Here is a 17,100-nt window from a genome sequence, read left to right as displayed (position 1 = left end):
CCCAGATTCTGATTACAGGACCATATCCATCTTCATGCCTATATCTTTGATACCAACGTGTATCACAACATCCATGTAATCCCCTTCCCCCTTCAGGGCGCTCTGTAGCTGGAACCAGGAGGCAACACACCATCCTATGGCCTGTGGCTGCAAAAACAGCTGGGTGTTGCTGTAACTGTCAAATCTGCTGTCACTATGGCTCTTGTCTTATTTGTGCCCCCCACACCCATACAGCTGAGACCCTCCTCCCTCATTGAGAACTGGCCAGCACTTATTGTCCATCCCTAGCTGTCTCCCTGAACCACTAAAGTCCATTTGCTGTGGGTAGATTCCGAACCTCAAACTGCAGTAACTGTTACAGGATGTGGAGATTCACCAACAATTGCCATTAACTCTCAGTCACACTGACATCTCCTCATTTGCCCCCACTCTTCAATATCCCAGATGTCAATAACACATTCCCAGGAACCCTGACCCCTAACCCTTGACCTGCAGTATTCCTGGGAGCATTGTGATTGTTCAGTGATAGTCCCTCCTGTTTGACTGCAGGGGCTTTGTCCATTGTGAAGGAGCTGGATTGCGAAGAGCAGAGTTGGATTAACCTGACGATTGAGGCCTCAGATCATGGAACATTCCGGCGCTCAGCCACCCAGCTGCTCCACATTCAGCTGATTGATGTCAACGATGAGGTACCAACATTTGATAAGAAACATTACGAAGCCAGTGTCCTGGAAAATCAAGCAGCTGGTACCCAGGTCATTCAGATACACGCCACCGACAGAGACCAAGGTAACCAAGCAGCCACTGCATACATCAGCAGTCAGGCTGGGCATGAGTGAGGGTCAGAGAGTTAATGGTGACTGAATGGATGACAGAGAGGTTAATTTGATTTGGTTTATTATTGTCACATGTTAAAAAGTATTGTATTGGATGCTATCGAGACAAGTCATTCCTTACCTAAGTACATCAGGGTAATCGAACAGAATGCAGAATATAGTGTTACAGCTACAGAGTAGGTGCGGAGAAAGCCCAACTCTAATGTATGAGAGGTCTGTTCATTAATCTGGTAACAGCTGGGAAGAAGCAATTCTTGACTCTGTTAGCTATTTTCAAACCTTTATGTCTTCTACCAGATGAAAGAGAGTATAACTGGGGTGGGGAGGGTTCTCTAATGATGTTGGCTGTTTTTCTGAGGCAGCGGGAAGTGTACACGGAGCCAATGGATGGAAGGTTGGTTTGTGTGATGGACTGGGCTGTGTTCGCGACTCTGTAATTTCTTGCATTCTTTGGAGAAGCAGTTATCATTCCAAGCTGGATGGTACATCTATAAAAATTGTTGAGTCATTGTCAATATGCTGAAGTTCCTCTGCAATTTGAGGCAGTAGAGGCATTGATGTGCTTTCTTGACTGTAGTTTTGATGTGGATGGGCCAGGATAGATTGTTGGTGATATTTACTGCAAGGAAGCTCTCGACCATCTCTACCTCAGCACGCACGTTACAGATAGAGGAATGTACACCGCTCCACTTCATGATGTTGATGACCAGCTCCTTTATTTTGCTGACTTTGAGGGAGAGATTGTTGACTTTACACCATGCCACTAAGCTGTCTACCTCTTTCCTGTACTCTGTCACATCGTTGTTTGAGATCTAATCCACTACTGTGGTGTCACCAGCAAATTTGTAAATGTAATTAGAGCTGAATTTGGCTGCACAGTCATAAGTGTAAAAGAAATATAGTATGGGGCTGAATACACAGCCTAGCGGGGTACAGGTGTTGTGGATTACTGTGGAGGAGATGTTATGGCCTAACCTTACTGTGGGACTGTGGGTCTGTGGGTCAGGAAGTTGCAGATCTAGTTGCAGAGGTGGGGAGCAGAGTCCTAAGTCTCAGAATTTAGAGATGGGTTTAGTAAGAGTTATAGGGTTGAAGGTGGAACTAAAGGCAATAAATAGGAGTCTGATGAAGGTATCCTTGTATCCGGTGTTCCAGGGATGAGTTTAGGACCTTGGGAGATGATATCTACTGTGGACCTATTATGGCAAATTGTGGTGGATCAAGGCAATCTTGGAGGAGTGGGTTGGTGTGTGCCTTTACTAACCCTTTAAAACACTTCGTAGCGATGGATGGCAGAGCAGTTGGGCAGTAGCCATTAAGGATGGAGTGGATGATGGAGTTGGTGACAGGAAAAATGATGGGAAAAGTGACGAGAGGGCACAGATTGAAGGTTGGGTGATGGGGACTCAGTTCCATATTTATTTTTATAAAGCTTGTCCACTGTGTCTGTTCTAATGTTGATCTTTGTCAGTCTGAGCTGTGTTTTTTTTTTCTGTAGGTTTAAATGGTCTCCTGAGGTATGGAGGCCTGGTGGATGACAGCTTCTCCATTGACCCAGTGACCGGTGTCATAACAACCAGCCGTTCCTTAGACAGAGAGCAACAGGATCACTACCAACTCACAGGTAAGTGACCAGTAATCTACGAGAGAGCTCCAAACCACTCTCTCTCCTCTTCCCACCTCTCTGTCTCTCTCTCTCCTCTCTCTTCTCCTCTGTCACTTTTTTTCTCTCTCCTCTCATTCTCTCTCTTTCTTGTTTTCTTTGTCCTCTCCTACACACGATCTCTCTTACCTGTGTGCTCTCTCTCTCTCCTGCGTGCTGTCTCTCTCCCGCGTGCTCTCTCTCTCTCCTGCATGCTCTCTCTCTCCCTCATACTTTCTCTCTCCTGTGTGTTCTTTCTCACCCGTGTGCTCTGTCTCTCTCCTGCATACTCTCTCTCTCTCACTCATGTGCTATCTCTCCCGCGTGCTCTCTCTCTCTCCTGTGCGCTCTCTCTCTCTCCTGTGCGCTCTCTCTCTCCCGTGTGCTCTCTCTCTCCTGTGCGCTCTCTCCCCCGTGCGCTCTCTCTCTCCCACATGCTGTGTCTTCTGCGTGCTCTCTCTCCCGTACACTCTCTCTCCCACACACTCTCTCTGTCTAGATTGGTTTTCCTGCTTGTTCCTTGTATCCCTCCCTCATTCCTGATACCAGACCTCTGTCTATCCAAGCCTAAACAATGTAGACTGCCCACCTTTCTAGGGTAGAAAATTCTTGAGATTCACAGCCTTCTGGTTGAAGACATTCCTCAACATCTCAGTCCTTAATCTTTATACTGAGCTCTCTGTTTTAGATTCCCAGTGTGGGGAAGCAGTCTCCTTGTCGAGCCTCTTAAGAATGTTTAATGTTTCACTGAGGTTGTCTCTCATTTATCTAAACTTGCAAATTGTTTCGACTTAAGTGGGCGGCACGGTGGCACAGTGGTTAGCACTGCTGCCTCACAGCGCCTGTAGACCCGGGTTCAATTCCCGACTCAGGCGACTGACTGTGTGGAGTTTGCACGTTCTCCCCGTGTCTGCGTGGGTTTCCTCCGGGTGCTCCGGTTTCCTCCCACAGTCCAAAGATGTGCGGGTCAGGTGAATTGGCCAAGCTAAATTGCCCGTAGTGTTAGGTAAGGGGTAAATGTAGGGGTAAGGGTGGGTTGCGCTTCGGCGGGTCGGTGTGGACTTGTTGGGCCGAAGGGCCTGTTTCCACACTGTAAGTCTAATCTAATCTAATCCCTTCATAGGACGAGCCTGTCATCTCGGGGAACATTCTTGTGAACACTTGCTGCCGCTGTCTTTTTGTCTCCCTCTCTCTGGCTGTCTCACTGTCCCCTTTCTTGTTCTCTCCTTTTCAATACTGTGCCTATCGTTATCCCACACTCCTTCATACGCTCTCTCTCTCCATTTCTCTATTACAGTCTCTCTCACCTTCTTTATCTCTCATTCTCTACCTCGTTGCTTCTGTTTACTTGTAGTTTATGCTAAAGATGGTGGGAGCCCCCCCAATGTTGCCACGGTGACAGTGTCCATCAAGATCGAAGATGAGAATGACAACAAGCCCATGTTTGAGAAGGATGTGTACGAGCTGCAAGTTCCAGAAAACCAGGAGCGAGTCTCACTCTTCACAATGAAGGCAACAGACAAGGATGCGAGGGAGAACGGATGTGTGCAATATCAGATCATTGGTGAGATTGAAAAAGTGTTTGTGGTGGTAACAGTGTTGAGGCTGGGTGTGCTTACAGTGTCATAACATCATATAACCATAAAGATACAAGAGCAGGAGTAGGCCATTTGGCCCATCAGATCTGTTCCACCATTCAGTAAGATCAAAGCTGACCTGATAATCCTCAACTCTACTTTCCTGCCTTTCTCCCATAATCCTCGTTTACCCTCTTACTGATTAGAAATCTCTCTATCTCAGCCTCAAATATATTTAATATACTTAATAATATACTTAATGACCAGCTCCTACAGAATTCCACAGATTCACAAACTTCTGAGTGAAGGGATTCTTCCTTATCTGGATCTTAAATGAGCAACCCCTTACTCTGAGATGATTTCCTCTAGTCCCAGACATTCCCACAAGGGGAAACAACCTTTCTGCATCTCCTGTGTCAAGTCCACACCAAATCTTCTATGTTTCAATAAAGTCACCTCTTGTCTTCTACAATCTGATGAGTACAGGTTCAATCTACTCAACCTCTTTCATGAACAGTCTCTTCATCCCCAGAGTAGCCAAGGGAGCCTTCCTGGACCGTCTCCGATGTCAGTTTATTTTTCCTTCAACACGGGGCTCAAAGCTGTTCACAGTATTCTGGCTGTGGGCTGACTAGTGCCTTGTATAGTTTTGGCAAAGCCTCCCTACTTTTATACTCCATTCCCTTGAAATAAAGGCCAACGTTCCATTTGCCTTCTCAATAACTCACTGAAGGTGGATGCTTCAGTGATTCATAGACAAGAACTTTGAATCCCTCTGTTCTGTAGCTTTCTGAAATCTTTCAGAATTAAAATAATATTCATCTCCTCTATTGTTCCAGCCAAAATGCAGAACATTACATTTCCCCATGTTATATTGCATCTGCCATGTTTTTGAACACTTACCTAACATCTCTCCATCCCTCTGTATATTCTGAGTCATTCTCACCACTTGCCTGCCCAGCCATTTTTGTGTCATGTGCAAACTTGGCACTCCATAATGAAAACAACCTTCTTATTCCAATTTTCTGCCTTCTGTTGGTCAGCCGGTCCCCCATCCATACTAAAATATCACTTCTAACACTGTGAACTCTTATCTGATTATGTAACTTAATGTATGGTACCTTATCAAACACCTGAAAATCCAAATACATGACACCCACTGCTTCCCCTCTATCTACTCTACCTCCTGAAAGAATTCTAATAGATTTGTCAGTTATGATTTTCCCTTCATGAAGACATGACTCTGCTTCATCATATGATGCATTCTAAAAGGTTCTGCTATCGCAGAGTTTAAAACAGATCTAACATTTTCTTACAGATGTTAAGCTAACCTGCCAATAATTACCTGTTTATGCCCATTTCCCTTTTTAAAGAAAGGTGTAACATTGGCAGTTTTCCAATCCTCTTGTCCTTATCCAGAATCTGAAGATCCCTGGAAGATTACTCCAGTGCACACACTATTTCTATAGCTACTGCCTTTAAAATCTGAAGATGCATTCTATCAGGGTCAGGCAACTAATTGATCTTTTGCCCTATAGTTTCCTGAGCCCTTTTTTCTCCAGTGATGGTTATTATAGTTGTTTCTTCTCTTCTTTTTACCCCTGGATTATTTAGTAAATTTGTGTCATCCACTATGAAGATTGATTTGAAATGTTTATTGCCCATTATTATTTCTCCAACCTCATCATCTCAGCGCCCTACATTCACTTTAATCTCTCTCTTTACCTTTTGATATATTTAAAGAAGCTCTTGCTGTCTGGCTTGATATCACTTACAAATTTAGCCTCAAAGTTTATTTTCTCCCTTTTTTTTTAGTCACCTTTTGTTGGTTTTTAAAATTTTCCAACCCTCTGGCTTACCACTAGTCATTGCCATATTCAATTTTTTTTCTTTAATGTCAGCAGCAGGTGGTGAAGGAGCCAATAAGAAGGAAGAACATATTTCACCTCATCCTCATTAATGTAGGAATGTCGGAGCGTAGGAACAGGAGTAGACCAATCAGCCTCTGAAGCATGTTCTGCCATTTAATGAGATCATGGCTAATCTGTGGCTTAACTCCATTTTACTGCCTTTGGCCCATATCTCCCCTAGTTCTGAGGAAGGGTCACTGGACCTGAAATGTTAGCTCCAATTTCTCTCCACAGATGCTGCCAGTCATGCTGAGTTTTTCCAGCAATCTTTGTTTTTGTCCCTTAATATAATTGCTTAATAAAAATATATCTATCTCAGATTTAAAATTAAATCTTGCATCCACTGTCATTTACAGAAGAGGGTTCCAAACCACACCCACTCTTTGTTTGTGGAAATCCATCCTAATATCTCTCCTCAATGCTCTGACCCTAATTCTCAAACTATGCTCCTTTGTTCCAAGATCCCCATGCAGCGGAAATAGATTATCTCTATTGACCCTGTCTTTTCCTGTTAATATGTTGAGGACTTCAATGAGATCAGTCCTCATATTTTGAAATTCTAGAGAAAGCAGGCCTAGTTTGTATAATCTCTCCTCATAACTTAACCCCTGAAGTCCAGGTATCATTCTTGTTAACCTATGTTGTACTCCCTCCAAGATCAGTATATCCTTCCTAAAGTGTGGAGCTCAGATCTGCTCAGAATTCTCCAAGTGGAGTCTCACCAGAGTCTTGGATAGCTGCAGCATAATGAGTGCATTCTTGCATTCCCGTCCTCTCGATATAAAAGGCAGTTTTCCATTCAGTTTCTTGATTATTTTCTGCACCTGTTTGTGGCATTTTAAATATCCATGCACCTGAACTGTCAAGCTTCTCTGGACAACCACTGTATTTAATTCAATACTGTCAAGAAAGTGCCTTAATCTATCCTTTTCTCAGTCAAAATTAATAACCTCACATTTGCTTACATTGAACTCCATCTGCCATAACTTTACCTATTCACTGTCTATGATAATTTTATGCTCTCATCTTCACTGTCTAAAATACTAACATTTTGTCCTCAGCAAATTTGGATATATGACTTTCTATGCCATTATCCAAATTGTTAATAAATAATGTCAACAATTCAAACCCGAACATAGATCCTGTGGGACACCAATGGTCACATTCTGGCAGTTTGAGCACCTACCCATTATCCTTACATTCTGTTGCCTGCCCCTTATCCAACTTCTCAACCGTGTTCTCATTTCCATGAACATCAACCTTAATTAACAGTCTCTTACGTGAGACTTTATGAGAACTTATTAAACGCCTCTTGAAAGTCCATATAAACAACATTGACATGCCCAGGTCCACTACCTTAGTCACCTCTTCAAAACCTTTAATGAGCTTTGTTAGCATGACCTACTTGCCATGATTCCATGACAACTGTTCCTGATTAATTGAAATTTTTCAAGTCGTTCAGTTATGCCATCGTTGATTATAAACTCCAACACGTTCCCCGCCATAAATGTTAGGCTAACTGGTCTGCAATTCCCTGATTTTCCCTCTTATAAAGTGGAGTGATGTGCAATTTTCCAACCTGAAGGATGACTCCTATATGGAGGGAACTATTGCAGATGCATCTGTCCATGCCAGTGTCAGTAAGAGTGACCAACACACAGTCCCGTCTTCACATTGACAATAACCTCCATTGTGTTGTATGTCACTATCATCGTGCTAAATGGGATAGACTTCAAACCAATCTAGCAATTCAAAACTGGGCATCCATGAGATGCTGTGGGCCATCAAGAGCAGCAGAACTGTACTCCAGCACAATCTGCATCCTTATAGCCCGCCATCTGGTCCACACGACCATTACCATCAATCCAGGGCATCAATGGTGAGTGCAGGAGGGCATGCCAGGAGCAACACCAGGCAAACCTAAAGATGAGGTGTCAACCTGGTGAAGCCACCAAACAGGATTACTTGTGTAAACAGCAAGTGAAAGATGGATTCTGGATTAGTGGTGCTGGAAGAGCACAGCAGTTCAGGCAGCATCCAAGGAGCAGCGAAATCGACGTTTCGGGCAAAAATCAGGAATAAAGGCAGAGAGCCTGAAGCGTGGAGAGATAAGCTAGAGGAGGGTGGGGGTGGGGAGAGAGTAGCATAGAGTACAATGGGTGAATGGGGGAGGGGATGAAGGTGATAGGTCAGGGAGGAGAGGGTGGAGTGGATAGGTGGAAAAGGAAATAGGCAGGTAGGACAAGTCCGGACAAGTCATGGGGACAGTGCTGAGCTGGAAGTTTGGAACTAGGGTGAGGTGGGGGAAGGGGAAATGAGGAAACTGTTGAAGTCCACATTGCTGCCCTGGGGTTGAAGTGTTCCGAAGTGGAAGATGAGGCGTTCTTCCTCCAGGCATCTGGTGGTGAGGGAGCAGCGGTGAAGGAGGCCTAGGACCTCCATGTCCTTGGCAGAGTGGGAGGTGGAGTTGAAATGTTGGGCCACAGGGCGGTGTGGTTGATTGGGGGTGCGGGTGTCCCGGAGATGTTCCCTAAAGCACTCTGCTAGGAGGCGCCCAGTCTCCCCAATGTAGAGGAGACCGCATCGGGAGCAACGGATACAATAAATGATATTAGTGGATTTGCACTGCTGTGCTCTTCCAGCACTACGAATCCAGAATCTGGTTTCCAGCATCTGCAGTCATTGTTTTTACCTCAGTGATAGACAGAGCTAAGCGATCCCACAACCAGGGGATCAGATCTAAGTTCTGCAGTCTCGCCAATTCCAGTTGTGAATGTTGGTGGACAATTAAACAACTCACTGGAGGAAGAGGCTCCAGCAATACCTCACCCTCGATGATGGAAGATCCCAGCACAGCAGCACAAAAGATAAGGCTGAAGCTTTCACAACAATCTTCAGCCAGAAATGCTGAGTGGATGATCCATCACAGCCTCCTCCAGTGGTCCCCAGCATCACAGAAACTAGTCTTCAGCCAATTCAATTCACTCCACGTGATATTAAGAAACAGTTGGAGGCTTTGAATACTGACAAGGCTATGGGTCCTGATAACATTCCGCAATAGCACTGAAGACCTTGTGCTCCAAAAGTTGTTGCTCCCCTGGCCAAGCTCTTCCAGTACAGTTACAACACTGGCATTTACCTGACAATGTGGAAAATTGCCCAGGTATGTCCCATAAAAACAGGACAAATCTGATCCAGCTAGTTACTGCCCCATCAGTCTACTCTCGATCATCAGTAAAGTGATGGAAGGTCTCTTCAAGCAGCACCTGCTCAGAGTAACCTGCTCAATGACAAACAGTTTGGGTTCCCCTAGGGCCATCAGCTCCTGACCTCAACATAATTCCTAGAATTCCTACCCAAATTACGTTGTAGGTCAAACTACAGCTTGTGGCCCACAGTGGTCCAATACGAGAGTTGGCCATGAACAACTAGGAAAGGCCAGTAAGTGTTTGACCAACCAGTGAGATCCACATCTTATGAATGTGTCTGTATTCCCATCAAGACCTGCCCCCATAGAATCATACAGTACAAAAAAGGCCTTTCAACCCATCATATCTGAAGTGAGCAAAACTGCTCTAACACTACACTATTCCCACGTTTATACACTACTCCATAACGCTGAATGTTATGACATGTCAGTTGCCTGTCCAAGTACTTCTTAAAGGTGTGAGGTTCCCATCTCAACTAGCCACCTCCCAGCCAGCGCATTCTAGAAACCGACCACTCTCTGGGTGAAAAAGCTTTTCTTCAAATCACCTCCTGCCTTTCATCGACAAAGTGTATGCCATTGTTCTATTCTTCAACAGCTGCTTTCTACCCATCATGTCCATGCCCCTCATGATTTTATACACCTCTATCAGGTCCCCCTTGGCCTTCTCTGCTCCAAGGTTAATAACCAGAGTTTTTCCAGCCTCACTTCATCGCTAACCTGCTCCATTTCCAGGCAACATCCTGGTGAATCTCCTCAATACTCCTGTCCTTTCTATAGAGTGGAGACCAAAACTACACACAATACTCCAGCTGGGTCCTCCTCAAAGTTCTGTACAACTCCAACATAGTATCCCTGCTCATATAATCTGTGCCATGTCTGTGCCACGACTGATAAAATTCCATCTGTCAATTAAATGCCCACCTGACCAATCCGTTGATATCCTCCTGTAACTTAAGACCTTCATGTCATCCTCAAACCCTCCCCCCCAAAGCATTTCAAAAGCTTCCCATTGTTCAGTTGTAGATTTACATTCAGGGGCTATTCACTTTGGTCAGATCCTTTTTTATTTTAATAAAATCTGCCTTCCCCCATCCAAAACCCCCTTTTTCAGACCATCTTGTTCCTTTTCCATAACAGTGTTGTTGTCGTTATCATTGAAATGCTCTCTCACTGCCTGGATTCATTCCCAGAATTGGGTGTAGCGTTACACTGTTCTTTGGTGGACCATCTATATGTTGGTATAAAAAACTTTCCTGAATACATTTTTAAAAATCTGCCGCTTCTAAACATAGAACATATCTACAGTTGACTGCTGATTGTTTGGGGGCTTATAATACACTCCCAGTGGTATGGGAGAAAGTGAAGACTGCAGATGCTGGAGATCAGAGTCGAAGGTGTGGTGCTGGAAAAGCACAGCCTCATTCCTGATGAAGGGCTTATGCTCGAAACATCGCTTTTCCTGCTCCTCAGATATTGCCTGACCAGCTGTGCTTTTCCAGCACCACACTCTCAACTCCCAGCAGTGTGACTACCATCTTTTTTATTCCTAAACTCTACTTACAAAGCCTCATTTGAAGACCTGTCCAAGATATCATCCCTCTTTAATGACACCACCTCCTCTTTTCCACCCTCTCCTGTCCTGCCTGAAGATCCTATGTGCTGGAATGTTGGATTGCCATTCCTGGCCTCCCCTCTGCCATGTCTCTGTGATAGCCATAGCATCACAATTCCACCTGTCAGTCCATGCCCTGAACTCATCTGTCTTACTCCTGCTATTAATGTAGAGGCCATGTCCCCTTTAGCGTGCTTTCAGATATTGACAGTAATGTTGCAGATGTGAGTGTGACCATGAGAGTGTGTCACAGTGGCCTCGTGGTATTATCACTGGAGTATTAATCAGGCCCTCCGGTCCATGCTGACCACAGTGCCTACCCAGCTGGTTCCAATTGCCTGCATTTGATCTATCTCCCTCTAAACCCTTCCCATCCACGTACCTATCCAAACAGTTTTTTAAATGTTGCTATTGTACCTGCCTAAGTCACTTGCTTTGGCAGCTCATTCCATATACTCACCACTCTCTGTGTGAAGACGTTGACTCTCAAGTCCTTCTTAAATCTTTCCGCTGTCACCTTAACTGTATGCCCTCTAGTTTTCAATTCCCCATCCCTCGGAAAAACACTATATGCATTCATCCTCTCTATGCCCCTCGTGATTTTATGCACCTCAATAAGGTCACCCCCCCCATTTTCCTACATTCCAAGGAATAAAGTCCTGTCTTGGCTAAGTTTGTACTTTCTCCCCGTGTCCATGTGGGCTTCCTCCGGGTGCTCCAGTTTCCTCCCACAATCCCAAAATGTGCAGGTTAGGTGAATTGGCCATGTTAAATTGCCCGTAGTGTTCAGAGCAGCGTAGGTTAGGTGTAATAGTCAGGGGTAAATATAGGATTATAGGGTAGAGGAATGAGTCTGGGTGGGTTACTCTTCAGAACGACAGTGTGACTTGTTGGGCCAAAGGACCTGTTTCCACACTGCCAGGATTCTATGATTCCATACCTCAGGCCTACTCAATCTGGCAATATCCTTGTAAATCTTCTTTGTACCATTTCCTTAACAGGGAGATCAAAACTGTACACAATACTCCAAGAGTGCGGCCTCAGCAATGACTTATAAAGCAGTAACATAACGTCCCAACTCCTATGCAGAATGCCTCGATAAATGAAGGCCAGTGTACTAAATGCCTTCTCCACCATCCTGTCTACCTGTGATGCTGCTTTCAAATAATTAAGACCTGATAATCCTCGGTCCCTCTGTTCCACAACACTCCTCAGGACCTTACCGTTTACTGTATAAGTCCTACCTTGGTTTGACTTTAAGGTGCAAAACCTCACATTTATCTGTATTGAACTGCATTTGCCAATCCTCAGCCCACTTCCCCGTCTGATCAAGATCCCTCTGTAATTTTAGATAACCTTCTTCACTATAAACGATACCTCCTAATATGTCGCTTCCGGGAGTTTTATTCTTTTCGAAGGACTCGAGGGCCTTGGTCAGATCATCCAGAGATAGCGGCTGGTCCAGCCTCTCCCATGTTCTGTCATGGTAGAGGACAGGAACGACTGGGAGGCCGCGTTGTTCAGCTGGCTTTGCGTCATACAGATTGGCATAGAAGGATTTGCTGATCCTCATGATGTCAGCCTGAGATGACGTTACTGAGCCATCTTCTTTCTTCAGGCTGCTGAGCACAGAGCTCTCTTTGTGCACCTTCTGGAAGAAGAAACGTGAGCACATCTCGTCCTGCTCCACGGAGCGGACCCTGGACCGGAAGATTACCTTGGAGGCCTCCGAGGCAAAGAGTGAGGCTTGCCGGCCCTTCACCTCCTTGAGGTCCTCCGTGACATCGACCCCCATCGTCTGCAGCAAGAGCAGGTTCTGCATATTTTCTTTGAGTTGGGACAGTTTTCCCCGCCTCTGTCTCGCCTCCTGAACACCCTTGAGGATGAAGAACCTCTTGATGTTCCCTTTTACTGTTTCCCACCAGTCCGCTGGAGACTCAAAGAGGGGCCTCACGGTTCTCCAACCTACGTAATCCCTCTTGAGCTCCTCAATGTTTCCCGGGGTCAACAGCTTAGTGTTCAGCATCCACGTTCCCTTACCAGCCCGCTGCTCGTCCTGTAGGTGACAGTCGGCTGGCAGGAGGCTGGACATCGGTGTTTCTGACCGAGAGCATTGAGGACACAAACAGCGGATAGACCTGTCTGCCCGTGACCAGGTGTATCTACGCTGCGCTCCATCTGCAGGGATGCTAAAGACGTCGTGCAGCTTGACATCTTTGACCGTTTCCATCAGGGCTCTGGACGTGGCGTCCAGTTTACTGTCCCCCCCCGCCGGATCGTCCATCTGCATCAATGATACAGTTGAAGTCTCCGGCCAGAATGACCGGCCTGGACGTGGCCAGCAACAGTGGAAGCTGCTGCAGGACGGCCAACCGTTCACTCTTACCCACTGGGGCGTACACATTGATTAGTCTTACGGGAGCGTTTCTGTATTTAACATCCGCGACGAGGAGGCGCCCGCCCACCACCTCCTTAACCTCGGAGATGGTGAAGTTGCCTCCCTGCAACAGGATACCCAGGCCGGAGGAGCGGTTATCGTTGTCCCCCGACCACACTGACGGCCCATGGGCCCACAAGCTCGACCATCTCCTGTAGCTGCTGAGGTGCGGTATCCCACACTCCTGCAGAAACAGGACGTCGGCTTTGACGCTGGCCAGGAAGGCCAGTGTTGAAACACATCGCGTAGCAGATTTGATGCTACGCACATTAATACTGGCAATTTTTATCCCCATTTTAACAAGTTGTGAGGTTACCCGTGTCCATTTGCCGCTGGTCCTGCCCTTCTGAGGTAGCTGTCTGCATCCCCATGGTGACCCTCGCGGGGCTAAAGTAGCTGTCCAGCTCCTCACTCGGTCCATTTGCCCGCTCCGGTGTCATCGGGCTGGGACCAGGGTCCACGCGGTCTGCTTCTATATCTGACAGCGGGGCTCAGAGGGTCGCTGCTCCCAGTGACCTGGAGCTCTGTGGCAGTGGGGCCCTCCTGCCTTTTACCTGGTGTGGGGGGTGGTAGTTTCCCATTGCCTCAGGAGGTTCGTCCCTTGGTTGGCAGTTGCTGCCCTCCTTTCTCCCCACAGCGCTCTGCCTCTTCTTTTGGTGCCGACCCTCCTTGTGCGTGTCCTCACCCTCCGAAGAGCTCTCCGTGTCTTCCCCGTGCAGCTGCCTTTTTCCCCTTTTCCTGGGGGATTTTGGTGGCCGGGCGGGTTTTCTTCCTCCTGTTTTGTACCGGGATCCATTCCTCGTCCTTGTCCTCGTCCTGTCAGAGCTTCGCTCGGCCGCTGTCCCTCTCCAGTAGCTCACATCTGCTCCTCTCCGGCCTGTCCTTCCTTTTGCGTGCCCCCAGACACCGTTCCTTTGCTGGTTTGTGGTGCCATGCTGTCGTTTTGTGGCCCACCCCGGCCATCTGCGCGTAGGTGGCAGCCCCACGTCTTGGGCAGGCCTTGTACACATGGCCCACCTTCCCGCACAGACGGCAGTTTTTTGTCTCCTTGCATTCTTTGGTCGGGTGGCCCTCCTTCTTACAGTTCCGACAGATCGTGACCTTGCAGTCCGCTGCCATGTGGCCTGACCTCCCGCAGGTTTGGCACACTTTCAGCTGCCCTGCGTATGTCAGGTACCCTCTGCTCCCTCCGATAGCAAAGCTGGAGGGTGGGTGGAGGATGTTCCCACTGGCATCAACCCTCAGGGTTACCTTGACCTGTCGTTTGCTGGTCCAGATCCCGAAAGGGTCAACCACGTTTGTGCTTTCTCCCACAACCTGCACATATCTTCTCAGGAACGTCAGGACATCGGTTGCTGGAACATTGGGGTTGTACATGTGGATCATAACAACCCGAATCCTCTGTGCAGGTAGCAAAGTCAGCATGAAGATCCACCAATAGCAGGCCACACAACCAAACGATCCTCCAATGTCCAATCACAATCCAGTGATAATCTCCACTAGCTCTGATGACTCACAACTCGACCCCCATCAGACACTTGATCTTCACCAAAAGGCCAAGAACCTACCAAGTAAACAGCTCAACCCTTCTACTGGCCCACTCCCTTAGTAGCTGCTCCCTCATACACCTTGACCTTGTTAGTCACCCTCTTCACAGAACCTTTTTTTAATTTCAAAAATATACTTTATTCATAAAATAATTTGATGGTCTGTACAGTTGGTCATGCCATACATATGTAAACATTTACATACAGAGATCAGAATTTATCACTTTTTTATTCAGGTCTGTACATTTTTCAATCATATGCCCATATAATTAGCTGAGGCGTCAGCAGAGCCCAAACGACTGCGTGGGCCCCCTGTCACAGAACCTTTTTTAGGTCAGGAGAATAGTGGAAAACAGCAATGTAATATCCTAGTTTAACAACACCCTGATACCAGGTTCTCTCTGACCTGCTGTGCAGTCGTGATGACTGTGGAGATATTTCCCAGAATTCCACTGTAATAATTCTCAGCCCCCCTCTGATTGGCTGTCCTTCTTCACTGTCCCACAAAGGGTGTCCTGCAGAGGTTTCCTGTCCAGTTGTGATTACAATTCAATAAAAAAAATCAGGAATTAAGAATCTAATGATGACCACGAATCTATTGGCGATTGTTGGAAAAGCCCATCTGGTTCACAAATGTGCCTTTCTTACCTGATCTGGTGTAAATATGACTTCAGACCCACAGCAATGCATTGACTCTCAATGGCCCTCTGGGCAATTCAGGAAACGTCGATTTTCCTGTTCCTCGGATGCTGCCTGAACTGCTGTGCTTTTCCAGCACCACTCTAATCCAGAATCTGGTTTCCAACATCTGCAGTCATTGTTTTTATCCAATTCAGATGGGCAATGAATAAAATATAATCAGCTAGAAAAAAATCTAAACAAATTCAAAAGCTGGAAAACATAAAAATTGACTGCAAAAGCTTCTATAGATATGTGAAGAGAAAAGGACTGGTGAAGACAAATGTAGGTCCCTTACAGTTAGAATCAGGTGAATTCATAATGAACAACAAAGAGATGGCAGACCATTTGACCTGTCTCCACTAACGAGCACAAAATAAACTTCAGGAAATGCTCTGGGACTGAGGGTCAAGCATGAGGGAGGGACTGAAGGAAATCCTTCTTTGTTTGAAAATGATTTTGGGGCAGTTGATGAGATTAGAAACTAATCAGTCCCCAGGGTCTGATGCTCTACATCCCAGAGTACTTAAGGAAGTGGCTGTAGAAATAATGGATGCATTGGTGATCATTTTCCAGCGTTCTGTAGGCTCTGGAAGAGTTCCATTGGACTGAAGGATAGTTAATGTAACTCCACTCTTTAAAAAAGGATGGAGAGAGAAAACAGGGAATTATAGGCTGGTTAGCTTGACATTGGTGATGGGGAAAGTGCTGGAGTCAATCCTTGAAAGTGGAGTTACAGGTAAATAGGATAATACATTGAGTACAGAGTGACCATGTGGGGAAGGGGTCAGTGCAGAGTGACCGTGTTGAGAAGGGGTCAGTGCAGAGTGACCATGTGTGGCAGGGGTCAATGCTGAGTGACCATATGGGGAAAGGGTGAGTGCAGAGTGACTGTGTGGGGCAGGGGTCAGTGCAGAGTGACCATGTGGGGTAGAGGTTGGTGCAGAGTGACTGTGTGAAGAAGAGGTCAGTGCAGAGTGACCATGTGGGATAGGGGTCGGTGCAGAGTGACCGTGTGGGGAAGGGGTCAGTGCAGAGTGATCGTGTGGGGAAGGGGGTCAGTGCAGAGTGACCGTGTGAGGAAGTGGTTGGTGCAGAGTGACCGTGTGGGCAGGGGTCGGTGCAGTGTGATCGTGTGAGGAAGTGGTTGGTGTGAGGAAGTGGTTGGTGCTGTACATCTCTATGACTCTATGACTCTAAGTTCTACACTCAGAGAGTGAAGCCTTTGGAGCCAGTTCATTGGATACATTCGTGAAGGAGCTGAATGTGGTTCTTGTGGCTAAAGAGTATGGGGAGAGGGCGGGAATGGGACACTGAGATTGCATGATCAGCCATTTTTGTATTGAATGGTGGAGCAGGCTTGAAGGGCTGAATGGCCTCCTCCTGCTCCTATTTTCCATGTTTCTAGGTTACTATGAGTAATGGCTCAGCCAGTGATGTCCTCGTCCTGAGAATAAATTTAAAAGACTAATGCCAGGACAGCCTCTGGGCCTGTATCTGATAACCACACACACACAATCACTCTTCGGTTCAGAGAAACTTCCACAGACTCAAACTGCCAGGCACCAGGGCTGCCTCTCCATGGAGCAGGCACCCTGGCTGATTTCGGAAGTGGAGATGGGATGTGATTCTGAGGGAATTACTGGGAAA

The 17,100-nt window shown here is 46.5% G+C and overlaps 1 protein-coding gene across 1 annotated transcript in view; it reads left to right on the top strand.

The window, feature by feature from the left end:
- The window catches only part of LOC132816982 (protocadherin-16-like), a 411,427-nt gene that overhangs the window by 348,297 nt on the left and 46,030 nt on the right, over window positions 1–17,100 (top strand). Inside the window, exons 10-12 of the mRNA XM_060827009.1 lie at window positions 550–789; window positions 2,335–2,460; window positions 3,833–4,042. Of these exons, the coding sequence (XP_060682992.1) occupies window positions 550–789; window positions 2,335–2,460; window positions 3,833–4,042 (576 nt within the window). The remainder of the gene's footprint in view (window positions 1–549; window positions 790–2,334; window positions 2,461–3,832; window positions 4,043–17,100) is intronic.

Source organism: Hemiscyllium ocellatum, chromosome 6 (assembly GCF_020745735.1).
Source record: "Hemiscyllium ocellatum isolate sHemOce1 chromosome 6, sHemOce1.pat.X.cur, whole genome shotgun sequence".
Classification (NCBI taxonomy): domain Eukaryota; kingdom Metazoa; phylum Chordata; class Chondrichthyes; order Orectolobiformes; family Hemiscylliidae; genus Hemiscyllium; species Hemiscyllium ocellatum.
Note: the sequence above shows the minus strand (reverse complement) of the source record. Positions and strands in the feature narration are given on the sequence as shown.